At 42.6% G+C, this 27,681-nt stretch overlaps 1 protein-coding gene across 8 annotated transcripts in view; it reads left to right on the top strand.

The window, feature by feature from the left end:
* Positions 1–27,681, top strand: part of HMG20A (high mobility group 20A) — a 76,050-nt gene that overhangs the window by 36,919 nt on the left and 11,450 nt on the right. For all 8 annotated transcript variants that reach the window (XM_084816803.1, XM_084816802.1, XM_084816800.1 and 5 more), the window contains 6 exons: positions 11,531–11,633; positions 13,211–13,358; positions 14,605–14,817; positions 18,414–18,546; positions 19,985–20,016; positions 26,834–26,909. In XM_084816803.1, the coding sequence (XP_084672929.1) occupies positions 11,548–11,633; positions 13,211–13,358; positions 14,605–14,817; positions 18,414–18,546; positions 19,985–20,016; positions 26,834–26,909 (688 nt within the window). In that variant the 5' untranslated portion in view covers positions 11,531–11,547. The remainder of the gene's footprint in view (positions 1–11,530; positions 11,634–13,210; positions 13,359–14,604; positions 14,818–18,413; positions 18,547–19,984; positions 20,017–26,833; positions 26,910–27,681) is intronic.

The raw sequence follows: 27,681 nt of genomic DNA, 5'->3' as shown, positions 1-27,681 counted from the left end.
TCTAAAATATTGCCAGCATAGAATGTTAATATGCCGTGTAATCACCCACTTGTAGAAAGACTTGGAAAGAAGACTTGCCAAACAGTATGCTTATGAGGAGATAAAGGGATGTTCCATTTGCACAATGTTCGCACTGTCTTTGGAAAGGCAAGCACGTTGGCTTGTGTTGCTGACCACTATAAAAGCTGAGAGGTTGATTGAAGTGTGTGGCAAACAGCCATAACTGTAGATAACGATGCATCCAAATTCCTGTGTAATGGGCAGCTCAGAGCAGAATGTACCTCCCTTTTTTGCCAGTGAAGATGGAGGCACAACTACCATTTCCAGCTGCTGAAGTGTTTTCATAAACTGCCTTCTGGTAGTCAGGTCAGATCTCCTCCCAAAGGAGATGCTTTTTGTAAGTTTAACCTTAGCACTGTTGTGGATACCAGAAGTACTGGTAGTGCAAATATGTTCCCAAGTTTATTCTTCTTTTAAGCAGAACAAAGTGCCATTTCCCACCAGGCCCATAGCCAGAAAGTTTGCAGCCATGGAGCCTAATGGGGACACAGAGCACACCACCATGTTAATGCGGAACCTAAAAATAAATAGCTCAAGAGTTGCATTTTAAAATCAAGTCTTTGCAGTTTTTTATTTTGTTTAAAAATATTTAGCTAAAGTGCCCATCAACTTGTTCTCAAGCCAGGGAACCATATGCCAAGCACTCACTCAGCTTGCAAATATTTTATTTCTCTGTAAATAAAGTCTAGATAACTTTTTTTTTTTTTAAGTTGGTTGAAAGTGCAAGTAAGAGGCTTGGCCCCTGTAGCTCTCCCTACCACCCCAGACAAACCATGACCCTATTTCAAACAATGTTTTTGTAAACCCAGCATCAGTTTAATTGTTTGTGATTATGTTTTCCCCATTTTGGAGACAGATGAATTTCCAATTCTATTCTAATAGAGCACTTTATAGGCTTTGTGTTTTTGCACACATGTGCATGTGTATGGAAGATATTTTCCCAACCACATGCCATTGCTGCTGCCACCCCATGGTTGACCAGGGCTAGTTCCAGGAAGAGTGAAGGAGAGGATTGGAGTGGCTGCTCCAATCTGCCAGTTCAGTGGCTGCTTAGCTACTGGCAATATGTCCTTACCACTTCCCAGTGACCAAACATGTTTCTTTCAGTTCCACTCTTCCCCCTTCAAATTGGCCCCGAGCTGGCCTGTGGCTTTTAATTTAAGCCTGTCCTGAGATGTGGAGGGCGAAGTGGGTTGATAGCTTGCCCAACACACATATGTATGTACTACTGGAAGTTCCTTGCAAAAGCCTTGGGGGTAGATTCAAAGTGTGTTAAGTATCTTTAAGAAATAGCATCACATGCTAAAGTGTGACCCTTATTCTGGTGATTTGCCATCCACATCGCCTTATCATTGTTGGGAACACCATTGCAGGCACAGTAACGCATGACTGGCAGGTCTTTATTGTTGCCATGGATTTCTAATAACCTTCTGTATGTCACTGTCTCTCTCCTTCTCCCCCTGCTGGCTTGGAAACTGGAAAAGCAAAGGCTTCGGTGGAGGAAGGAGAAGATAACAGCTGAAGGCTTCCCCAGCACTTATGTTCAATGTTACAATTTGACCATAGTTGTCAGTGGAGATAAAGTTTTGACTGACTAAATTAATATTTATATGTAGATTTATGAAAGGGGTTTAATACATAAGTTACAGAGAGCAATTTGAGGACATTAGTTACTAAATATTAACTACAGTTTAATTGTTACCCGTTCCATCATTTTAAAGTATTTGTAGTGGCTACTTCTTGTCATCATCCTAATATACAGCTCTACTGATCATTCAGTATTTGTTGTTGTTGTTCAGTCGTTCAGTCGTGTCCGACTCTTGGTGACCCCATGGATCATAGCACGCCAGGCCTTCCTGTCCTGCGCTCTCTCCCGGAGTGTGCTCAAGTCCATATTCATTGCATCGGTGATGCTATCTAGCCATCTCATCCTCTGCCGTCCCCTTCTCCTTTTGCCTTCAATCTTTCCCAGCATCGGGGTCTTTTCCAGGGAGTTTTCTCTTTGCATTAGGTGGCCAAAATATTTGCGCTTCAGCTTCAGTATCTGTCCTTCCAATGAGCAGTCAGGGTTGATTTCCTTTAGGATTGACTGATTTGAGTTCCTTGCAGTCCAGGGGACTAAGAGTCTTCTCCAGCACCACAGTTCGAAAGCATCAATTCTTCGGCACTCAGCCTTCCTTATAGTCCAGCTAAAAAACCTTCCAGTATTACTATTGCCAGCCTCAAGCATTTAAATAATATCATTCCAGAATAACTTTTTGCTTAACATTTCAAGTTTAAAAGTAGGTACAGTGAAAGTGTTTTTCAACAAAATCTTCTCCTTCGAGCCATGGAATAGTAGAAATTGATTGCATGGTTTGGGACTTTGTCAGGGCTTGAACAGAGGCCTGGGGCTAGGAATGGTCATTGCCATTTCTTTTGTTATGCAAATAGGATCAAAACCAGGTAATAAAAAGTTACTGAAATGTTTAGGAACAGTCCAGAAATAGGCCAGTAGTCAAGGGCAGTGAGCGCTAGACCAAGATGGTAGAGGTTACATCCACATCAAAGGATAGTTCCAAGCACAATTCAAGGATTTGGTGCTAATCTTCAAAGTCCTATGCATATTGGGACCTAGGTACCTCAAGGAACATTTCTTCCCACATTAACCTGGTCCTGTGTTCTGATCAGCAAGTTTATGACTCTCCTCGGTGCCTCTGCCATTTGAGGTGAGGCAGGTAGTGCCCCAAGAGTTGGCTTTTTCAATGGTGGTGTCCCATCTATAGAATTTTCTCCCTAGAGGTGCTGCTTGGATATCTTTTCAGCATCAGGCAAATATCTTTTTGTTCTTCCAGGTTTTTAAAATTCTCAATTTTAATTTGATTTAATCCATTGCTCCTATTTTCTGGTCTTACTATTTTTATTGTGTTTTATTGTTTGTTGTGACCTACCTTGAGAGCCAGTTGGTTGAATGGCAATATAGGAATTCATAAAATAAATAAGAACTGGTTCTGCTGCACCAGTGCCGAGGAAGTGAAGAAAGGGGATTACATGCTTGGGCTTCTTCATAAACAACAACTTAGTCCAGTTAGCAGTCAGTCACCTATAATAATCTGGACATGCTTATTAGAAGTAGTGCAGAATACTGTGATGCCATTTTGCTTATCCATGATTAAGCAACTATGCTGAGACTTTGTATCATGTGGTTCTTTCCCGCTCTCCACTTCCTTTTGGAGCATGAATTCCACCTACCAGTTTTCACCGTAGGCACTGACCAAGATTTAACCCAGGAGCTCAGACCAACTTTACACCATGGTTTCTAGCTAAAGCAGAAACTCCAGTTAGCCCTAACCATGGTTAAGTCCAGTTGCAGGGTGATTCACTGTGTATATAGGAAGGGAGGGATATGAGTGTATGATCCAGATTTTTCCCTGTTGCGTAAGCATAGTTAATCAGCAGAGCTCTGAAAAACAAGAAGCTCTAATAGCATCTGAACACTAAAGGGAAATCAATAACAGTAGCTAATCGAAATGGGGGACCTGCTGGCTCCATAATAGTGTGGATTTGTAGCTTCAATGCCGAGCACTATATACAGGGAAGTTAAGACAGTCAAATGCCACATTTGTTCAGTTAGTGCTGACCGTGCAGTAGAATTCATGTGGGTTCTCTGTGCATTATAATATTGTCAATCTGGCTGGGGATGGGGGAAGCTAATATTTTGTGACTAAAAATACAAGCCAGAAAGCCTCCAATTGAGCCATTATTTTAAATTCCTTTTTGTTGTAATAGCAGTTTCTACAAATTTTGAGTTGCTGTTCACACCTGCAGTTTCCTGCTAGAACGGACTGTAAAGGGCAAAAGGTGCTACTTCCTTTTGGAAACCAGTTCAGGATTTTTCTCATCCTGACAAAGTATACAGGAAGGAAGGAAGGATCTGGCCGGGACTAGCCCATCAACTTTACTTTCCCATCTAAACCCACAACTTCTGGGGCTTGAGGGGGGAATCCCTCAACTGCGTGAACATCTACCCAATCTGAGATAATATAATTTTGCCCCACCAGAGCATTACCTTTTGAGTTTCTGTGGGCTTTTTTATAACCTTGCAACTCCTGAGTATACCTGCTGGTGGCAAGAAAAGATTGGGCTTGTGAGCACAGCTATTAGACCAGTGATAACAGGAAATATTCTGGAGGTTCCAATGCCAGCAGATCAACCCCTGATCTGGCATCCTATGCACATTTTCATCCTTTTTTAGTTGTGAACTTGTATGTCCCTGCCCTCACCCCCTGCCTGTTGGAATAATTTAATAACCGCTGCATATTCACAAATACTTGAGCTCTTATTTTGGGAACTGACTTCCAGTGCCCAACCATATGGATTAAATAAAACAAAGCTTTAAAGCAAGAAAGTAGTCTGTGTTCTTCTAGCTTCCTGTGTTTATATGGTTTGATTTGCGTGGTGTTAAAGTTGATGTCCAGCTGCTTCCCCTGCAAAATTGAAAGCTGGGTTGAAGCTTTCGGGTCACTGACCAAACCCAGATACAGGAGGAGGAGGAGGCTTGAAAGTCATAGTGAAACACAGGGGGCAGATTACCAACAGCTTGTAATGTGCCCATTGACTAAACTGTGTATATTCTGTATGAGAGAAATAAATGCCTTCCTATTGAGAAGGCTGACATTTTAAAGATGCCCTTGACTTTGGTGTAGGCTGCTCCAAAAGGTAGAATATCTTAAACCATATTTTTGAAATTGTAAAATGTAAAGTTTTCTGCTCCTCAGGATTCTATGAAGATCTTCTGTCGGAGACAGTCGAAGTCGACTGTAAGAAAACAAGCCCAAATTTTCCATATTATACAAACTGAAGTTTCGTTTATAGTATGGTGGTTTGTGCTTCAGCCAGAATATTAATAATTGTGTAAACTTGAGGAATTGTATTTAAGAGCTCAACTTATTCTTAAAAACAGAATTTGAAGGGGACATTTAGGCCATCAAGTCCAACACACTGTTCAGTGCAAGAGTCCATTTTAAAGAATCCCAGCCAGATGCCCATTCAGTCTCTGCTTGAATACCTCTAACAATGGTGAGCCGCCCCCCCCCCCAACAGTTTGTTCCATTCTCTGACTGCTCTAACCATTAGGACGTTTTTCTGATGTTGAACTGAAATCTGCCTTCCTGTAACTTTAGCTGCCGCTGCTGCCGCTGCCGCTGCTGCTGCTGCTTCTTCTACTATGTTGGATAGTATGTGTAGCGAGTAGAGGCCCTGTTCATATGCCTAACAGGAACATGATATACAGAAACAAAACATTTGAAGTTTTCCCCATTATATCCATACCAGGAAAAAAAACCCTTATATTTCTTTTAAAGGCAACATCTGGAGGGCCAGCAAAAAAGGTGGGTAAAAAGGCAACCTTTCTATTTGTTGCCATCATTCTGGCTTCAAACTGTGAATCTGGCATACTTCTAATTTTTAAATATTTCTGTTGCCCCTCAGAGAACAGGGAGTAGGTTGCTTCCTTACGTCCTTAGCAAAAGATGTCCTTGGTTAGTAGAATTGACACCCCTTACATCACCCTTCTTCAAAACATAAATGGAAGTATAGCATCCTTCCCTGGGGCAGTGAGATTGATGTGGAACATCTGTTTCACCTAGACTGATTGATCTGCTGATCTGGACATTAACTGAATGCTTATTTAAAATAATACCTTGGTTGTACACCCAAAGAGATGCATTTATCATTTACTATAGCTAAACCATCTCATTCTGTAAGATATATATATGTGTGTGTGTAACATATTGTGAGATTTAAAAACGCTAGGAGCAACAAAGTGCATTTTCTTGCAGTATATAAATAAATCTTCAAAGCAAATATGAAGAGCACATGCATCAGAATGTACTTGCAAGGCCTCCCTTTCATCTAAGTAGGACTTGTGGTGGAGTCACTGCCAGTGGAATGTATCTGAAATTGATAGAGCAAAATGGGTATCTGTACAGCAAATGTCAGAAACATTAACAATCTCAGATATGTAGATGATACCACTTTGATGGCTGAAAGCGAGGAGGAGCTGAGGAACCTTGTGACGAAGGTGAAAGAAGAAAGTGCAAAAGCTGGGTTGCAGTTCAACCTCAAAAAAACCAAGATTATGGCAACCAGCTTGATTGATAACTGGCAAATAGAGGGAGAAAACGTGGAGGCAGTGACAGGCTTTGTCTTTCTAGGCGCAAAGATTACTGCAGACGCTGACTGCAGCCAGGAAATCAGAAGACGGTTACTTCTTGGGAGGACAGCAATGACAAATCTTGACAAAATAGTTAAGAGCAAAGACATCACACTGACAACAAAGGTCTGCATAGTTAAAGCAATGGTATTTCTCGTAGTAACCTATGGCTGCAAGAGCTGGACCATACGGAAGGTTGAGCAAAGGAAGATAGATGCTTTTGAACTGTGATGTTGGAGGAAAATTCTGAGAGTGCCTTGGATTGCAAGAAGATCAAACCAGTCCATACTCCAGGAAAGAAAGCCAGACTGCTTACTTGAGGGAATGATGTTAAAGGCAAAACTGAAGTAGTTTGGCCACAACATGAGAAGACAGGATACCCTGAAGAAGATGCTGATGCTAGGGAAAATGGAAGGCAAAAGGAAGAGGGGCCGACCAAGGGCAAGATGGATGGATGATATTCTGGAGGTGACGGACTCGACCTTGGGGGAGCTGGGGGTGGCGACGGCCGACAGGAAGTTCTGGCGTGGGCTTGTCCATGAAGTCATGAGGAGTCGGAAGCGACTGAGCGAATAAGCAACAAAAACAGCAAATGTCATTGTGGCAGCCAAATTCCATCTGATGCTTTGTCAGAGACTGTAACTGCCATTTTTTGCTTTTAAAAAACTGCTGTCAATTGCTGTGAATTATTTGATCCCCCTGCCTCTTTTTGTTGTCCTTTTATGTCTTCAAAATGTTTCCTGATATCCAGAGGATTTACCTCTGAGGGTAGTTTGGGTGCCAGTATAGATGGCAGAATGAATTATTTCTCTGCAGAATTAGTCTGATGGATGTGGGGGCAAAAATGAATCACTTTTGAATTGGAAATGTATTCTAAATTAGAACAATGCCAGGCTATGAACCTCTCTCCCCACGTCTTTTTCATGATAGGTAAATAAGATCTAACTGCTCTGTGTAAGAAACTCAGCGCCTTCACTTTATATTTATTATTTGTATAACACCATTGATATGCATGGCACTTTACAGAGTAATAATAAGAGAACAGGTCCCTGCCCTAAGGAGCTTGCAATCTAAAATTCACCTCAGGGGAGGCAATAGAGGGAAGGAAGGATAAGAGTGGAAGAATATGCATAAATATGAAAGCACAATCTGTATTGGTGTGTCATAAGCCAAAGTCAAAAGTATTCAGGTACCTTTATGCAGTACACTGTTAGCTCAGCTTTATAAAAAACACAGTACATTTAAAAGGGAAAGTGCTGCTTGGCTGCTGCTAAATAGACACTCAACCAACTCTGTGATCGTTCCTGAAAATGTGGAGAAATAGTCAGCAGGCAGAAAACAGGTGACTGCAATGCTGTTTGTGTTCACACTTAGCCGAAGTCATAGAATCATAGAATAGTAGGGCTGGAAGGGGCCTCTAAGACCCATCGAATCCAATCCCCTGCTCAATGCAGTCTTGTAATTCAGTGTCCTGTGCCTGTTGTGGGGCATGCAATACAAAATGTGCTAATACTAAATGTTTCTTTCATTTCTTTCATTCATTTACATTAACAGGATCAAGTCGTTTGTAGGGTTGCTGCTTTTGTTGTAAATTCAAATAAAGCAGACACGGTGTAAGAGCAGTCTAGAGTTAACAGCTACCTGTTGACTGCACACAGGCAGTCTCTTAATTTTACGATACACCAAGCACAGATGTTACATTGTTGTTGTTGTTCAGTCGTTCAGTCATGTCCGACTCTTTGTGACCCCATATGATACGATACCACATGGGATATGATACCACATGGTTATGCAGCCCTTCCATTTTATCACTGTTGGCCATGTGAGCAAACTGCATTCGTTTTGAATGGCTTTCACTGACAGAGTGCTTTGGGGATCCAAGCTATTACCTCTCTTTGTTTCAATTTACATCTCTTTTGGTACCAAGCATGCAGCATTGTTGTTGTTCGGTCGTTAAGTCGTGTCTGACTCTTTGTGACCCCATGGACCATAGCACGCCAGGCCTTCCTGTCCTCCGCTCTCTCCCGGAGTGTGCTCAAGTTCATATTCATTGCATCGGTGATGCTATCTAGCCATCTCATCCTCTGCCGTCCCCTTCTCCTTTTGCCTTCAGTCTTTCCCAGCATCAGGGTCTTTTCCAGAGAGTTTTCTCTTCGCATTCGGTGGCCAAAATATTTGAGCTTCAGCTTCAGTATCTGTCCTTCCAATGAGCAGTCAGGGTTGATTTCCTTAGGATTGACTGATTTGACCTCCTTGCAGTCCAGGGGACTCGTAAGAGGCTTCTCCAGCACCACAGTTCGAAAGCATCAATTCTTCGGCGCTCAGTCTTCTTTATAGTCCAGCTCTCACAGCCATACATTACTAATGGGAAAACCATAGCTTTGATTATATGAACCTTTGTCGGCAAGGTGATGTCTCTGCTTGTTACTATGCTGTCTAGGTTTGCCATAGCTTTCCTCCCAAGGAGCAAGCGTCTTTTAATTTCATGGCTACAGTCACCGTCTGCGGTGATCTTGGAGCCCAAGAAAATAAAATCTGTCACTGCTTCCATTTCTTCCCCTTCTATATGCCAGGAAGTGACGGGGACAGATGCCATGATCTTAGTGTTTTTTAATGTTGAGTTTCAGACCAGCTTTTGCACTCTCCACTTTTACCCTCAACAAAAGGCTCTTTAGATCCTCTTCGCTTTCTGCCATTAGGGTGGTATCGTCTGCGTATCTGAGGTTGTTGATAATTCTCCCGGCAATCTTAATTCCGACCTGTGATTCATCCAACCCGGCATTTCTCATGATGTACTCTGCATATAAATTAAATAAGCAGGGTGACAATATGCAGCCTTGTCGTACTCCTTTCCCAATTTTGAACGAATCGGTTGTTCCATGTCCGGTTCTTACTGTTGCTTCTTGACCCTCGTACAGGTTTCTCAGGAGACAGGTAAGGTGGTCTGGTACTCCCATCTCTTTCAGAATTTGCCAGAGTTTGTTGTGATCCACACAATCAATGGCTTTAGCATAGTCAATGAAGCAGAAATAGACGCTTTTCTGGAATTCTCTTGCTTTCTCCATGATGCAGCGAATGTTGGCGATTTGATCTCTAGTTCCTCTGCTTCTTCGGAACCCAGCTTGTACTTCGGTAGTTCTTGGTTCACATGCTGCTGAAGCCTAGCTTGTAGGATTTTGAACATCACCTTGCTGGCATGTGAAATGAGCGCAATTGTGCGGTAGTTTGAACACTCTTTGGCATTGCCTTTCTTTGGAATTGGAATGTAAACTGACCTTTTCCAGTCTTGTGGCCACTGTTGAGTGTTCCAAATTTGTTGACATATTGAGTGCAGCACTTTAACAGCATCATCTTTTAGGATTTTAAATAGCTCAGCTGGAAGACTGTAATCTCTGCTAGCTTTGTTGTTAGTAATGCTTCCTAAGGCCCACTTGACTTCACTGTCTAGGATGTCCAGCTCAAGTTCAGTGACCGCACTATCATGGCTATCAGGGACATTCAGATCTTTCCTGTATAGTTCTTCTGTGTATTCTTTCCACCTCTTCTTAATCTCCTCTGCTTCTTTTAAGTTCCTGCCTTCTTTGTCCTTTATCATGCCCATCTTTGCACAAAACGTTCCCTTGAGATCTCCGATTTTCTTGAAAAGTTCTGTAGTCTTTCCCATTCTATTGTTTTCCTCGATTTCTTTGCATTGTTCATTTAAGAAGGCCTTCTTGTCTCTCCTTGCTATTCTCTGGAACTCTGCATTCAGTTGGATATATCTTCCCCTTTCTCCCTTGCTTTTCGCTTCCCTTCTTTCTTCAGCTACTTGTAAAGCCTCATCAGACAGCCACTTTGCTTTCTTGCATTTCTTTTTCTTTGGGATGGTTTTAGTTGCTGCCTCCTGAACAATTTATTATTTATTTTATTATTTATTATTAAATTTATTAATCGCCCATCTGGCTGGTCACCCAGCCACTCTGGGCGATGTACAGCATACAATAAAAGAGTTTAAAACAATACAAATCTACAATAAAAACATTTTGTAAAATACCCTAACCCACCCCAAATGCTTGCCTGAACAACCACGTTTTTAATGCACGACGGAAGCTCATTAAGGAGGGGGCATGACGGAGTTCGCTAGGGAGGGAGTTCCACAGAGTGAATGATGAACAATGTTACGGACCTCTGTCTATAGTTCCTCAGGCACTCTGTCTATCAGGTCTAATCCCTTAAATCTATTTGTCACCTCCACTGTATATTCATCTTTTTTTGGTGTTAGTTCTAGAAGGTGTTGTAGGTCTTCATAGAACCGATCAACCACAGCTTCTTCGGCCTCAGTGGTTGGGGCATAGACTTGAATTACTGTGATGTTGAATGGTTTGCCTTGGATTCGTACCGAGATCATTCTATCATTTTTGAGATTATACCCCAGTACTGCTTTTCCCACCCTTTTATTGACTATGAGTGTTACTCCATTTCTTCTACGGGATTCTTGCCCACAGTAGTAGATATGATGATCACCTGAATTAAATTCACCTATGCTTGTCCATTTTAGTTCGCTGATGCCCAAGATGTCAATGTTCAATCTTGCCATCTGACGTTTGACCATCTCCAGCTTACCTTGATTTATTGATCTTACATTCCAGGCTCCTAAACAATATTGTTCTTTACAGCATCGGACTTTCTTTTCACCACCAGACACATCCACAGCTGAGTGTCCTTTCGGCTTTGGCCCAGCCATTTCACTCTTTCTAGCGCTACTTGGAAATTCCCTCTGCTCTTCCCCAGTAGTATATTGGACACCTTCTGACCTGAGGGGCTCATCTTCCGTCATCATCTCTTTTAGCCTTGTGATACGTTCCATGGGGTTTTCTTGGCAAGAATCCTGGAGTGGGTTGCCATTTCCTTCTCCAGTGGACCACATTTTGTCAGAACTCTCCACCATGACCTGTCCATCTTGGGTGGCCCTGCACGGCATAGCGTATGGCTTCACTGAGTTATGCAAGCCCCTTCGCCACAACAAGGCAGTGATCCATGAAGGGGGATGTTACATGGCTTGTGGTAATTTCAGTGGGGGCTTGTTTGGAAACTTCACTCAAGCCTGATTGAGATGAATTGAAGTTGTGCAGCTGAAAGATTGGACAGCAGTCCTAAGCTTATGCCCTTGGAACTAAATATGGTTGGAACTGATGTGCATTGCTTTGCAGCAAACATTTGAGATCAGAGTATAAATCTGCCTGCTTGACTATGAGCAGATATATAAAGGTAAAACTAATGTGAAGTTTGCTTCTACAGTTCCTTTTGCAGTAGTAATGGAGAACCCAATGGCCAGTTCATCTCCCTCTTCACATTTTCCAGAAGATGATGGCTCAAAGGAGAGTAATGATGTCCCAGCTGGGTAAGTAACTGTTCTTCTCATCTTAACCTCATGAATACTTGGTCCATTGCAGGGTAACCGAAGATAACTTGCTTAATATTTTCTTTTCTTTTTAATCCACTCAATAATTAATATTCTCTGGGCAGAGTATAAATAGTTAAAAGACCAAAATGCTATACAAACTGTTAAATATAAAATACAATAAAATATTTAAAAGAATAAATACAATATGATACAAAACAACAAACAGCACAGGAATTGATTGAACAGCCATAACAATCTAGAACTAGGTCTCTAAAATGCCTGGAAGAAAAGTCTTTGCCTAGCTCTAAAAAAGTTATCAGTGTAGGGACCAGGTGAACCTCTTTGGGGAAGGTATTCCATAAATGGGGTGCCACCACTGAAAAGGCCCTTTCTCCTGTAGCCACCCACCTAGCTTCCTTTGGTGGGGGTACCCAGAGGAGAAACTCTGAATATGACCTAAGTTAGATTCTCTTTGCCCTGGTTTAACTCTCTAGCTCCTAAAACTACCTCCATCTTCAGTGACTTATTAACATTTTCCTGTTCTCTGTTTGAAAAAACATTTTGGATTTCCCTTGGAATATTAGAGTTTTTTATACTAGGTTGTAATTCTTTAATTTAAAATGTTGACTGAAAATAAGCTGCCTACAAAGGGGTGGGTTTAGGAAATGAGCATTCAAAAGTGCCAAAGAGAACAGCTTCCTTCTAGATATACCTTTCAGCTGATAGCAGAGGCAAAAAAAAATATGGGCAGATGGTAGGCATCCACCCCAAGTAAGAGTTTAGACTAATGTCTTCTGCAGAGTTTCAGGTGTCTTTGGTCTGCAGGAGACCAAGGGTGTGTGTGTGTCAGACTAGGTAGAGAGACTGTGTGGTCATTGGTGGCAAGATGAATGAATTCTTTTTTCCTTGCTTGGTTAAAAGAACGCTTAAGGAGATAAACAAAGGATAGTAACAGTGTTAGTCCTATTTAGAGTAGTCTCATTGAAATGAATGGGACTTAGGTTACTCATAACTAACCTAGGTCCCATTCATTTCCATGGGACTACTCTAAGTAGGACTAACGTTGGATATTGCCCAAAGTTTCTGGGTCTTAGCCTTGGGTGATCTTTTGACAGTGCCCCTTCAGCAACCACCTGAAGGCAGCAGCTTTCTTATAAAGGCTGCAAGGAATGGGACAGAGCTGGAAGTAAAAGCTCATCCCTTGATGGCAAAACACAGTCTCTCACCCCAAGTCTCAGTATTATGCATGCACCAGGTCTCACTGACTTGAATGACAGACAATTCTGTGTTTGACTTTTCTGAGTGTAAAGGAGCTCCATTTTAATGGGTTTGTTTTTTGTATGAGTGCTTTGTGTCCCTTGGGACCCTAAAAGAACATCTAAATTCTTGATAACTGGTATAGACTGTGTAAGAGAAATGTCTTTGGCAGGTACAACATACAAACGTGTCTATTTCTTTAGCACTACTTTTGATACTTGCAACATCACATAATATCCCAGGGGGTAAAATAGGAAGTACCCTGCCCTGATAACTGTGGGACTATATTGCATGATTGCTTAATATTTCCCCCCCAGGTTAAATCACACAGAAGGATCTTGCAGTGGCAATGCCTCCCAGTCTGCCAACAATCCAGATTTTGCAGAGGACGTGCTGCAAACCCAAGCGCTACGAAATGAGTCATCTAATAAAGCTGAAAATAGCGAACCGAGGCCTGAGGAGGAGGTGAGCAGAAATAACAGGAAGAAAACTAAGATTTCCTCCTCCACCTGAATTATCTACCTATTCATATATATTTTTCAATGGAGAGTTGACTATTTTGGGTTTGATTAGCATTTGTCCTTTCCTCCTGTATCAGTAAAGGGATGACACCTGCAGTTAGCAACGCCTGGTGCTGCCACTTCAGGGAATGAGTGATTTACAGATTTTGTCCAGGGAGAGAGGTCATCCCTTGGCATGGTATTACACAATTGCCTTGTGATTTGTTCCTTTTCCATAAGGGCATTTGGTCTGAGCCTGTGTTGGAGGTAAGATAGAAAGCAAATGAGCTGACGTTCGGCTCCAGCATTTGATTGCTTAATTTCCTGTAATAAATACTTCACTATGTATAACTTTAGGATATCAAGCCTCCTTTTGCCTTATGGTTAAAAACTTTTAAGCCCTTCCTTAGGCAACGATATAATTTTCAAATTTCTGCTGGATTGTTTTGTAACAATTGTGTTGCCCTTATTTATTTATTTTTATTTATTTATTTATTACATTTATATCCCGCCTTTTTTCCTCCAAGGAACTCAAGGTGGCGTACATAATCCTCCTCCTCCTCCATTTTATCCTCACAACAACAACCCTGTGAGGTAGGTTGGGCTGAGAGTATGTGACTGGCCCAAAGTCACCCAGTGAGCTTCCATGGCCGAGTGGGGACTAGAACCCGGATCTCCCGACTCCCAGTCCAGCACTCTAGCCACTATACCATGCTGGCTCTTAAATTATTTAAAAACCCTACCCATGACAACATATATCATTTTGAAATTACTCTGGGTGCTTATTACCCCACTTCCTCTATTTTATCTCTCCCTAATGTTTCATAAGGCCTGAGGTGCATTTTGGAAAAAAATCACTTTCTAAATTCATAATGACATTACCTATCATTCCTATGAAATGTCTCTTTTGGTTCACCACTGAAGGCCCCTTCTCCTCAGGTTCAACTCTTCTGCCCTTATCTAATCTACCTCCTCATGCCCCCAAACCATTCATTACACCATTACTTTCCCAATCCAACTTTCTCTGTGATGTTTCTGATGGTGCCCAACAGATTCTAACTACTAGGCTGAAACAGAATTTGAGCGTTGAGGAGGAGTACCAGGGAAGTGTGTTTACTAAAGCCATGTGCAATTTATGAAAGCATTTCTAATGCTACTTTAGTTTTAAAATAACTGATGTCTTGCTCTGAATTTTCTTCTCTCTCTCGTAGCAAAGAACTAAGAGAGGAGGCTGGTCCAAAGGGCGGAAAAGGAAGAAACCTTTAAGGGATAGCAATGCCCCTAAATCTCCCCTAACAGGTTATGTGCGGTTCATGAATGAACGGAGGGAGCAGCTTCGAGCAAAGAGGCCTGAAGTTCCGTTCCCAGAAATCACCAGGATGCTGGGCAACGAATGGAGTAACCTCCCTCCTGAGGAAAAACGGGTATCACTGCATTACCTTTCTTTATTATAGAATTTTATAGTGTTTTATTTCAAAGGTTTTTGCTTAACTGTGGGGAACATCACACATCCTGATCATAATACCAGTGGAAAAATCTGTAACTTTCTGCCTATAAATACAATAGGAAGTGTATTCAGGTAACGAGAGAGAGAGAGAGAGTCTAAAGAATTGGGTTCTTATTTTTGGTAGGCTGGGCCTATATTTTATATGACCTGGCTCTGTGGGACTTCAGGAGAGAACTGCAAAGTGTGGCAGAGCAAGAGTTTGTCTCTCCCATAATGAGCGTGGGGAAATGGCAAGCCAGATTGCTAATAGATAGAATTACTCCATGCTACAGATTCATCAGTGCAGCTGGTGTCTTGGAAAAGAGTGATATGCCTGAAGGAACAGGATGCAGATTGAAAATGAGGACGCCATAGATGATTTATCGTTCCACTTAGAAAAGCTGCTAGTGATGCAGAGAGAGCTTAACTCTCTGGGATTTGGGATGGGGATTGCTGCATTAGTCTATTTTTAATCAAAAGAATTATCCCAGAATGAGGTTTGTGAGCAAGAGGCTGCCAACTCACTTTCCTGCAAACATTATTTATTTTATACCCCACTCTACCTTGTGGGCTCAGAGTGGCTCAGCAGCAGATTTTTTAACAGTGCAATCCTGGACATGTCTACTCAGAAGTAAGTCCCATTGAGTTCAGTGAGAATTAATGGGACTTATACCCCAATAATTGGGTATAAGATCGCTGCCTTAACGTTAATACTTCTGTCCTCCAAGGAGCCCACAATCTAAGGAAATTAAATGGTTTGGGGGATAAAAGGGACCAAAATAAAAGTGACATTCTAAGCATACTGTATATCTTCTTTTTAACAAAATAAACCATACCACACCATAAACAACCCATCCAAAAAGCCATAGAAAAGACAGTGCTTCTTCCTGGCAGTCAGCTGCTAAAAGCCTGTCTGCCTAAGTGGTAGATGGATCTTCATTCCCAATGTAGCTCATCCTGTTCCCCATGGTTGGCTTTGCCCAACTTGACAACAGCCTGTTCCACTCAGAAGTGACATCACCCATGGGAGCTGGTGCTCTGCATCAAGTGGAGAACATAGTGAGTGAGCCTTCAGTGAGAAGAGAGGGGAACTCCAAGCCTGGCTGGCCTGTGCAAGCTGATAAGACAGAGTATAGGAAATTGAGGCCTTGCAATGGAACTAGCAGAGGGTGGCAAAGAAGCCCAGCTGCCACCATCCCAGCCCTAAAACTACCTGCAATGCAGGGCAAGTTGGCCCTTAAGAATCCCTCCTGTGGGCAGTAATATAGAGGGTGCACTGCAAAGTGGAAAGGGGAATTTAGGCTGCAGTTCTGTACACACTTCTCTGGAAGCAAGCCTGAATTAAAACAGTTGTGCTTACTTCCAAGTAAACGTGAATAGCATTGCCCTGTTAAAAAACAGAATGAGCCTGAAGGAGTAAAGGTGAAGAATGGAAAATAACTGGCCAATGACCTGCTATTTACCTAGTTAATATAAGAACAGCCCTCTGGATCAGACCAAAGACGTATTAGTTCAGCATTAGCAGCTAACCAGACACCTATGGGAGGCCCACAAACAGGACATGAGCACAATTGCCCCACCCAGGGGTTGTTCTCCCACAAATGGTATTCAGAGGCATGCTATCTCTAATCCTTTAAACAGCCTATAGCCATAATGACTAGTAGCCACTGAAAGCCTTATCCTCCATGAATTTGTCTAATCCCCTTTTACAGCCATTTAAATTGGTGGCTGTCACATCTTGGTATGTAGTTTACTTATGTGCTGTGTGAAGAAGTACATCTTTAATCTGTCCTGAATCTCCCACCATTCAGCTTCATTGGATGACCCCAGGTCTTAGCATCATGAGAGAGAAACACCTTCTGTCCACTTTCTCCACAGTGTGCATAATTCTGTATACCTCTATCATGTCCTTACTCAATTTTTTTCTAAACTAAAAAAAACATAAATGTTGTAAACTTTCCTCATAAGGGAGTTGCTCCAGCCCCTTGCTCATTTTTATGCATCTTTTCCAGCACTACGGTATCCTTTTTGAGATGCAATGATCAGAATTGTACCCACTTTTCCAAGTGTAGTTACACTACAGTATTGTATGAAGGCATTATGATATTGGCAGTCTTATTTTCGATTCCTTTCCTAATGATCCCTAGCATGGCATTTGCCTTTTTTTCGCAGGTGCTGTTCACTGGGTGAACATTTTAACTGAGCTGTCCACCACAAACCCAAGATCCCAAGAGAGCTTTTGCTATTGGGCAGTATAGAAATGAAATAAAAACATAAAAGCATAAAAACATAAAAATCCTTTTCCTGGTCATTCACCACTAGGTCAGGCCCCATCAGTGTATATGTGAAGTTAGGGTTGTTTTCCCCAGTGTGCATCACTTTACACTTAGACTGAATCGTATTTTCCCTTCTGTTGCCCATTCACCCAGTTTGGAGAGATCCACCATGTGGCTGCACCATAGATTAGCAGGGGTCTTCCCTCCATGAGTACAGTGAATCCTAGGACATGTGTGTGAATGGTCTGCCCCAGATCACAACGTTCCCCCACCCACCTACCAGCGCAGGCCAAAGCCAGTTTTGTAGTTAATCATTGGTGCTTCCAGAACTTTTTGCACTGTACCTTGTATACAGGTCAAAACAGAGTCACTTAGACTCCATATTTGGCTCTGCCTTCTAGAATAAATGTCATCACCCGCACTTCTCCCATTCTCCACCAATTTCTAGATAAGGATATAAACTAGGATAAGATGAGAGCAATTTTAAAGGAGAATGTAAAAACAGGGAATAGAAACTTTTTATGAGAAAGGGCACCATCATTTCCAGGCTAGCTCATGTCTACTATTTAAGTCCTTTGCATGTTGACAGCTCCCTTTGAAGTTTTCTGCAACCAAGCTCTGTTCATTAAGTAAATGTGACAGAATGCTCCAGGCAACATTTGATATGATTCCTTTAGAACAATATTCAAACATATTGTTGTTATGAAAGCTGTAATTCTAGGTTTGATTCATCCCATACAAAGACAGAGAGATGTGATTTGTGTATGTGCAAATAAATATAAAATATTTGTCTTTTCCATGTATAGCCCACCCCCATTACAAGGCTTTAGGGTAGGTAACTGCACTTAAAAGCCCATAATAAAATCAGGGACCCATTAAAACATTAGATACTGTATATTTAATTTAGTGTATGCTGGCTTAACCCTGGCAAGTAAATGTCAGTTCAGATAGAATGGTTTTATGTTTTCAGAAAATAATTGGGCTTGACTTACATCTGGAGGTTAGGAGTTCCACAGATGAGGAATTGCCCACTAAGATACCTTTCCATGTGATCTTGTCTGTGGCATACAGATGGTATAGAAGAGGAACCCTCAGCAAATTGTAGTAGGACATAAAAAGGAATGTGGCCACATTCAGTCTCTCAATTTCCAACTTGTTCTTACTGCCTGCTTAGCCAAACGTTGTGGCAGAAATTCATCTGCCTGATTAATTTGCTTTTACGCCAAGGAGAGAGGAATGATCTATTCTCTGGTTGCAGCGCTACCTTGATGAAGCAGATAGAGATAAGGAGCGTTACATGAGAGAGCTGGAGCAGTACCAGAAGACTGAAGCTTACAAAGTCTTTAGTAGGAAAGCACAGGACAGACAAAAAGGCAAATCGCATCGACAAGGTATTGAATTACACCATAGGAATCCTAAAAATAATGTACAGTACTATTAGAACCCTTGACTGCTCCAGTTTATGCTCATTTTACAGGTATTAAGTAATGGTTTGCAGCAAGTGATTGCCACTCGGTTTACCTTGTTCTTTTTGCCCAGACTGAGTGTTGTGTATCTGTAATGTGATTGGAAGTATTGTTTATATATGTCAAAAGCTTTTGAAGACCTAACACCACCCTCCCCCCACCTGACAAGAATCGCCCCAACCAGCGTCTCTTTCCCTCCCTAGCCTGCAAGCTGCACATGTACAGGGGAAAAATTGTAATCCCCCAAACCTTGCACAACTTCTTCCACTGCCTTTAAACAAATGGGATGGGAGATTTCCCCTGACCTGCTGCAGGTAGAGGGCAAACCAGGAGTAGGCAGCCTGCCTGATACCCTCCAGATGTTTTGGACTACAGCCCCCCTAAGCCCCAGCCAGCATGGCTAACAGTCAGAGATTATGGGAGATACAGTCCTAAAAAACAGCTGGAAGGCATCAGATTGCCTACCTCTGAGGGAAACAGATGAACTCCTAGAAGCGAGTCTTACTGTGGAGTGATAGACTGCTCCAAACCCACAAAAATTCTATCAGTCTCTCTGTGCTTCCAAGCATAGCCACATAACCTCTTGTTTTTCCTAGAATCTTTTATTGCCCCAGCTACAACCCCACAGTGGAGTAGAGAGGAAAGCTGCATATCTCCTAGAATGTCCCTTCCTACTCACCTCACACCATGGCCAATGGTGTGAGGTGGGATGATGTGGAGTGGGTTGGTAGATGTTGTATTTTATCCCATATATACGAATGGTTATCTTTAATTCCTATGAGGAATCAAAAGCTCTGCACTTGGGGACACTGTGATGGAAGCAAAACTTGACCTTTTCCCCCGACACTGGGTACCTAAATCTCCACTGAGAGGGACATGATATGGAGGCACAATGTGCATATTAGTGCACTGTATGCCCATGGAGCCTGTGCAACATATAGGCCAGGGGTGGACAACTTCAGGAGGTCCCCCCTGCCCCCCCTCCCACAATTAAAATGGCATCCATTGTGGCTATGGAGTGCAAAAAGGGTCAACCTTAGCTTGCAAACAAGGTAATGTTGACCCTTTTGGAGCTCCGTAGCTGTTAGGCCATTTCCCCCAAGTTTTTTTTTACCAAATTAGGGTAAATTGAGGGGGTGGCAGGGCTGCTCTAGGGGTTGGATGTTGTCCATACCAGATATAGGCCCTCACTCGACACCCTCCCTGCCAGCCATAATGATGGTCATTTTGCTTGTTAAAACAAACATTTAATTGCTGACCTCGTATGAATTTAGAGAAGGGCTTATGGAATGTGTCTCTAGGCTTTTCAGCAAATCATTTTTTCCTTCTAAATTTATTTTGCTTATCACCCTGTTTGTTTCAGAAGGAGCACGGCAGGCTGCTCATGAGCATGAGGTAAGAACTTTGCTCTTGCTGATACATCCAAGGCTGATCCTTTGTATTAATAGTTGACGTTCAGGGTGCTATGTATGTATTTGTTTGAAGGGGCATATTGGTAACTGGCTCCCATATAGTTTCTAAGCAAGCCCATGCAAGTGTTGCATTAAACAATGTGAAGTGGCATCTCACGGGCACATGCAAAAGTTATGGCCTAGTCGCTGTGTCTCATCGTTAAAAGGGAATGACATGAGCAGGCTGAGGATTGTGTGGTGCTTACCAAGTAACAGAAAGGAAAATAAACACACGAACTTGGCATACAAAATTTCAAGTCTGCCCAACTCCAAAGGTGGTGGCTTCTCCACTCCAGGTGGTTTTGCTTGATACGGATTATTTGGATGCATTTCAATCTGGTTTCTGTCCTGGATTTGGATAGAAATGGCCTTGGTCAATTTAGTAGATGATTTATACCAGGAAGTGGATTGGGTGGGGGAGTGCAACCCTGCTAGTTCTCCTGGAACTCTTAGCAGCCTTGAATACCACTGACCATGAAATCCTTCTGAGTAGGACAGGGAGGCAAAATTTTACAGTGGCTCTGGTCCTTTGTGGAGGGAAGGACCCAGAAGCTGGTGATGAGGGACTATTGCTCCTGTCAGGAGCGCCCTTGCTGTCTTCTGAAATCCTCAAGTAGCCAGAATCAACACACAGATGATAGGGCTCTTTTCCGAGGCTTTTTCCATTCAACCTAATGACACTTACAGATGCTAATTGCATGAGCCTCATGAGGGAAACTTAAGAGAGCTTCCTACTTGGAGTTCTAGCCTTAGTGAACCAGTTGATCCCCATTTGGAGGGTAAAGGCGGGAAGCCTCTGAACTTAAGGGCTAGAGGAAGCGAAAGTCCACCCCTTTCCCATGCGGCATCGGGGCGCAGCTGTTGACAGTGCGCCAAGCAGGCTGAGCGCCTCCTCTTGGCGCCCTCCATCTCCCGCTTGTCCCTACGCCGGTGCCTAGCATCCCGAAGCTCCAGTTGTCCCTCTCCCTGCCTGCCAGGGTTGCTACCACTCTCAGGAATGTGATCAGGGAGGGGCTCTCCCTCCGGCGGCGCCTTTGAACAGCACGCGGGTTCCTCTCCCATGGTTTCTATCTCTTCCTCAGAATCAGAACTGCTTTGGGGCTCTATGGGCTCCGATCCAACCATGACAGCTCCAGGACTTGGCCTTTGGTTTATACGGTGCCTCAGTGTTCCATCTTGTCCCCTGTGCCTTTTAACATCTACATCTGGAGGTTTGGGCTAAGGTGACATCAGTATGTTGATGACATACTGGGGGAGGGGCCATGGTTCAATGGTAGAGCACCTGCTTTGCATGCAGAAGGTCCCAGGTTCAATCCCTGGCATTTCCAGTAGGGCTAGGAAAAAATCCTGCTTGAAACCCTGGAGAGCTGCTGCCAGTCAGTGTCAACAATACTGGGCTAGATGGACCAAGGGTCTGACTCCATATTAGGCAGCTTTTCATGTTCCTATGACACACCGCTCTACGCACATTGGAAAAACTCATTAAGAAGCTAGAATACGTTTAGCTAAAGAAAAATGTCTTTTCTTGCTTCTCTTTCCTCCCCTCCTTCTGCCCCTTATATCTCTGCAGCTGTCGTTAGTTTGGGATAATTTCTAGGTCCTGTTCTAAAAGCTCAATGAATTATTTTCCATGCTGACATTCGGTAGAAATGTCCCTCTGTCTTATTTTAAGGACAATGAAAGAAGCAATCAGTTTTGTGTTGCTCTTCTAATTTATGATAAGTGACACAGCGACACTAAGCCTGAACAAATTAGTCCTTTGCAATGAAGTGGTAATCAAATCCTTATGATTTTAATCCCATGAGTGAGTCTCAGAGTGGTTTAAGTACATAGGAGCCCCCAAGAGGATCCTTTACATGCTGGGGTAATGTACTCAGTAATGGAAGAGTGCTGATGGTTTTCATTACCGCCCTTCCGTTAAGCAGAATTTCTCTGCCTTTTAGAGACTGAGCAATGTCACTTAATTGCTTAACTATTTGGGGGAGTGGGGAGGTTATACTTGGACAATCTCTACCCCAGGGACAGCAGTTGTAATGCCTATAGTGTCTTCTTCCCTTCAGTCTGACCGAGTCATTTGTTGTTCATTCCCAACGTTTAGTGTCATTTTTCCTTGGGATGTTTTCAGGGTTGGCTTAAATTATGTCACTGTCTTAGGCAAACGTTCATTTTGCTGCCTCCTTCTCCTTATCTTGTATACAGGGTGTGGAGGGGTCAATGCTATTTTATTACGTATTTTTATTATGAATCTGTTTATTGGATTGCTCTTTATATGGAAATATAATGGATAGCGATGTATATTTACATCACTATATTTACATCACTAAGGTATATTTATATCTTTGGTGGTTGCTTTTTTTGTGCTTTGTTGTGAATGGCTTTGAGTGTACTGTGTCCAGAAAAGCAGCATAAGAAAAATGACTATGATTAGGCAGACTCTCCTCCAGGTTTTCCTTTCCCTTGCGGTATGAGTGAATAGAATGAAGAGAATGGGCTGTAGTTGGAGAACCTTGTGGGTCAGACCCTCAGATTTGGGGGGAATCACAGAATCATAGGGTTGGAAGGGGCCTGCAAGACCATCGAGTCCAACCCCCTGCTCATTGCAGGAATCCTGATTCCCAGGCAGTCTCCCATCCAAATACTAACCAGGGCTGACCCTGATTAGCTTCCGAGATCAGATGAGATCGGGTGCATCTTGCCCACTGTGGAGATGATGTCCCTCTCCCCATACCCACTGAGGGTTGTCTAGAGTAACCTCTTGAATTTTGATGAGCATATGAACCTGCCTTGTACCCAGTCAGACCAATGGTCTTTCTAGCTCAGTATTGTCTGCACTACCTGACAGTACCACTACAAAGCTCCAGTCAAAAGTCTTTCCCACCTTCTCTGCCTGAGATCATTTAATTGGAGATGCCAGGAATTGACCCTGGGATCTCCTGCATGCAAAGCAGATGCTCTTCCGTTCAGCTACAGCCCTTCCCCTGCGGCTGCCACTTGTACTGCCTATTGGATTGTATCAGCCTCTGATCCAAGATGAAAAGACAGAGGTCCTTGCTAAAACTAAATATGTGATTACTTTAGGCATCTTTAAAGGGCTAGTCGCCATGTACATTTATTACACATTGATTTTTTTTTTAAAGTCTTATTTGTTGGAGAAACATCTGTATTTGGCAGATGGAGTGATATTGGAAACAGTTTTGATGTCCTGCTACTTCCTCTAGATTCAGGGTGGTTTTTTCTTCTTCTCCCCCTTATATGTCTCTTTGTGACATAGCTTCCTTTTCTAGCTACCTTTAGGAACTTGAGTTTTTCTTTATTAGAAGATGCAGCAGCTGTCTTGGAGTTTTCTCCAGCAAATACATGAAGAGTTTTCTGAAATTCCACAGAGTTGTTGTCTCTCTTGGCTGTCTGCCAAACTGCTCTCTGTTCACCTTTGCCAAGCCCCTTTTATGAGGCACACACCAATATCAAGCACTGAACTTTAAGTGCCAGAATTCCCTTGTAGGCTCTTAACCACTTAGCTTTCTTGCTTGGCCTCAAATCATGTTTGACACTTCATTTAAAGCCTAAGGTGTTCAAATACAAAAGTCCATGGTGTTGACAAAGACAGAAGAGAGGCATTCTGTTCTTGGTATACTTTTATGGGATGGGTTTCTTGGTGCATACTGGCAGCCAAGATGGTTTTAACTATCCGAAAATCTTCCTCCTTGCCTAATGGTTTCATTATTATGTTGCTGTTTTAATTACAATTGCTACAGCTTGGCAAACAAGGAAGGACTTTGTCTTTTTGTAAGTACACATGCATACTGCGAAAGCCAGGACTGCTCCTTATTGTTTTGAATTTTGAGAGGTGAATGGAATAGTATTTTAGAAGTGGCTATTTCCAAAGCTCCGACAAGCCTCATTTTGTAATCCCTGCCATCTTCCATGGAGTGGATCTTCAAAAATTTGAGGAATAGAAGATTTTTTTTCTTTACAACCCTCTCATTTCTCTATATCTGTTGTCCTCCAGCACCCCAGTCCATAGTTGCATATACACATGCACTCATATTCTCATTCACACACCCATTTTCACTCTTGATCGCTGTGTGTCACTTATTGCAAACACTCTTTCTTCTATAGAAATTTTTTCAATACAGTGACAATGCTCAACTGAATTCTGTAGAGAAATGGGAACGGTCCAGAATTGGGCAAACAATGCAAAGGAGATGCTCCTTTGCCCCTAGGTGGCATTGTATGCAATGTTGGGGGGGCAGGGGGAGCAAGTGTGCATCACCCCAGATGGCGTTCCTGATGTCAGACCTTCCTTTTTTCTATAAAGGGCAGACAGATTGCTGCTCTCTTGCTCTTTCTGAATTAGCTTGCACACACCTCTTCTCCTTTTTCATTCCCCTTTTTGTTGGGTTTCTGGAGGAAAGGAGGAGTCACATCAGCTGTCTAGTGGGCCCAGAGGCCACCAGCACATGTGTGGACCCCAGGTTTACTTTTGGGGGAGGGTTTGACTATATTGCTTACCCCAACTTCAAAACTATATTCCTTTGTCAAACTCACCCCCCTGTGAAGCTGCTGTTAGCCCCACATGAAAGGGGGTGGGGGGAGAAGCAGGTGTGACACAGATACCTGGCTCTCTCTCCCCCCCCCCCCAATTCCAAGTAGGGCTAATAGCCATTTCAGAAGGCAATTTAGATTGGGGAAAATACAGCAGGTGTAAAGGATAAACACTGTTCCAATCAAAACTGAAAGTGCAGCCCTTGGCGCAGCAGCTTTTCCCCCTTTGTTTTTAAATACGTTGTTGTTGTTGTTCAGTCATTCAGTCGTGTCCGACTCTTTGTGACCCCATCGACCATAGCACGCCAGGCCTTCCTGTCCTGCGCTCTCTCCCGGAGCGTGCTCAAGTTCATATTCATTGCATCCGTGATGCTATCTAGCCATCTCATCCTCTGCCGTCCCCTTCTCCTTTTGCCTTCAGTCTTTCCCAGCATCAGGGTCTTTTCCAGGGAGTTTTCTCATCGCATTAGGTGGCCAAAATATTGGAGCTTCACCTTCATTATCTGTCCTTCCAATGAGCACTCAGGGTTGATTTCCTTTAGGATGGACTGATTTGACCTCCTTGCAGTCCAGGGGACTCGTAGGAGTCTTCTCCAGCACCACAGTTCGAAAGCATCAATTCTTCGGCGCTCTGCCTTCCTTATAGTCCAGCTCTCACATCCATACATTACTACTGGGAAAACCATAGCTTTGATTAGACGGACCTTTGTCGGCAAGGTGATGTCTCTGCTTGTTACTATGCTGTCTAGGTTGGCCATAGCTTTCCTCCCAAGGAGCAAGCGTCTTTTAATTTCATGGCTACAGTCACCGTCTGCGGTGATCTTGGAGCCATACATACATGAATTTGTATATATCCATAGCAATGAATACATATGAAATGAATATATATGAAAATAAAACTTACTAGCAATTAGACATAGGCTTCAGCAAAAGCAGACCAGATATCTAAATAAGTATTCATTTGAAAGTGGCGTCTATATGCCACCCATTCAAACGGTAAAAGCATTATAAGGTCCTCAATCCACTGCATTATAAGAGGTGAGCAGTTATCCTTCCAGTGTTGTAATATCAGTCTTTTATCTGTAAAGGGGTGTGGGGAATCCATTTACGCTGACCGTTCTTTAATTGAAGCAGTTAAATAATTTAAAAGAGCCACCAGTGAATATTAAAGACAGTTCCAGTACAAAATGTATCTGTGAAATAACCTCCTCCCAAAAAGTAGGAACTACTGGACACTGCCAAAACATACATTGAAAAGAAGCATTAGCTGGGTTGCACTGCCAGCAATTAGGTGAATTAGACAATCCCCTATTAAAGAGATGTTGTGGTGTTCAATAAACACAAAAGTTTTAGCTGAATAAGACGCAGCCTAAAATCCATAGATGCGACAGGTCTAGGTGCTAAAGCAGCGATCCATTGATTTGGCGAAATGGGACAATCCAATTCCCTATTCCATTCCTGCTTAAAACCCTGTATATCATATTTATTCAGCAGCAGCTTTAAAGAGGAGAAATGCATGTTGAGAGATAAGATCTCCCATGTTACTGCTGTTTTGGCCCTTAAGCTCCCATTTTATTGTTTGCATGCCAGTGATGAATTAACATGGTTGCTGTCATCAAAACTGAAGACAAGAGCAGTCCTTGAAAGAGGGATCTCTGGCAAAGACAATTGCCTCTGTCCTCTTCCTGGCTTGAATTCTTTATATCTCTCCACCCACCCCGTCTGTTCTTCTAGACTGTGCACAGCTGAGACAATAGAGCCTCATTAGAATGATACTTTGTGGAGAGCTGCCAAGAGCACTTTAGTGATACCTTTCACCTGCCAGCAATATGTTGGTTGTGATTTAGGGGCAGATGCCCTTAATGTGCCATTGAACGGAGTGTATGTGTTAAGGTGACGGATGACTCTTGTCCTGAGGCAACTTCCATCAACTGGAAAAGAAAATTTGAATTTTCTGAAGGTGTAGTATTTATTCTTTAACCATCAAGAACGAGTACTATGTCTTCATAAATTATACATCACTTGCATGCCTTTTATTATCCAAAACAGGAGAATATCTCAGTACTGCTTCCCTTGTTAGAGAAAGGTGTTCCATATATATATATGCAGTACAATCCTAAGCATGTTTAAGAAGAAGTAACCCCATTTAGCTCAATGGGACTTACTCTGTTTCATGTTGAGAATTATCAAGATGTAACATTCTCATCTGTGTGCAGAAGGAAACTGATACGAAGGAGAGGTCCATTTTTGATATTCCCATCTTCACAGAGGAGTTCCTGAACCACAGTAAAGGTGAGCCGAATACAAGGAACATGGTTCCCACCACCAACACTCACACTTTGCTAACTGGCAGAGTTGAGTGAAAGGTATTCTACACATTGTTTTGGTTAACATTTTGCTATATGATACTGCAAGCCTATACATATCTACTCAGAAGTAAATCCCATTGAGCAATGTGAGTGAGGGAATGTAAACTCCCATTGAATTTAATGTGGCTTAGCCACAGGTAAATGGGTATAGAATTTGAACCTCAGTTATCTTGGGACTGGTAGGACTGAAAGGACGGGTAGAAATATTTTAATAAATAAAATAAAGTTACATGAAGGCTAAAATTGGTTAGCTACCATTCAGTTGCAAATTGAAAAAGTGGTTTCTTTACATTAACCCTCTTTTACACTCAAGGTTTGGAGTGTGCTCTGATTCTCTGCTGTTCTGATCCTGTCACAAGAGAGAGACTTTGCCCCCTTGTTCCAGTATTACAGGGGTCCAGGATCACAGGCCCAGGGGCCAAACCTGACCCTCTAGGGGTCCCAGTCTGGCCCTCTAGGGTTTCCCAGAAGGGCACATCCACTTCCTCTGACCCCCACCACAATTTCCCCCAATCGTTCAGTAGTTTCCCAGCTTTTGTGCAGTTTTTCCCCAGTCAGAAAGGCTGAAATGCCTCTCCTAAGGCTTAGTTACTGGCAGTAAGAGCTTTAAGCTAAGATATACTGGTATTTTTTTGCTCTGCCCCTTTTGCCTTTGACCCCATCCACCACTAGAATATAGCCCCTGCAAGCTGCTC

Source organism: Heloderma suspectum, chromosome 11 (genome assembly GCF_057233095.1).
Source record: "Heloderma suspectum isolate Gila_16-S chromosome 11, 16-S_ref, whole genome shotgun sequence".
NCBI lineage: Eukaryota > Metazoa > Chordata > Lepidosauria > Squamata > Helodermatidae > Heloderma > Heloderma suspectum.
The sequence above is the reverse complement of the archived record's forward strand: the minus strand, read 5'-3'. Positions and strand labels throughout refer to the sequence as shown.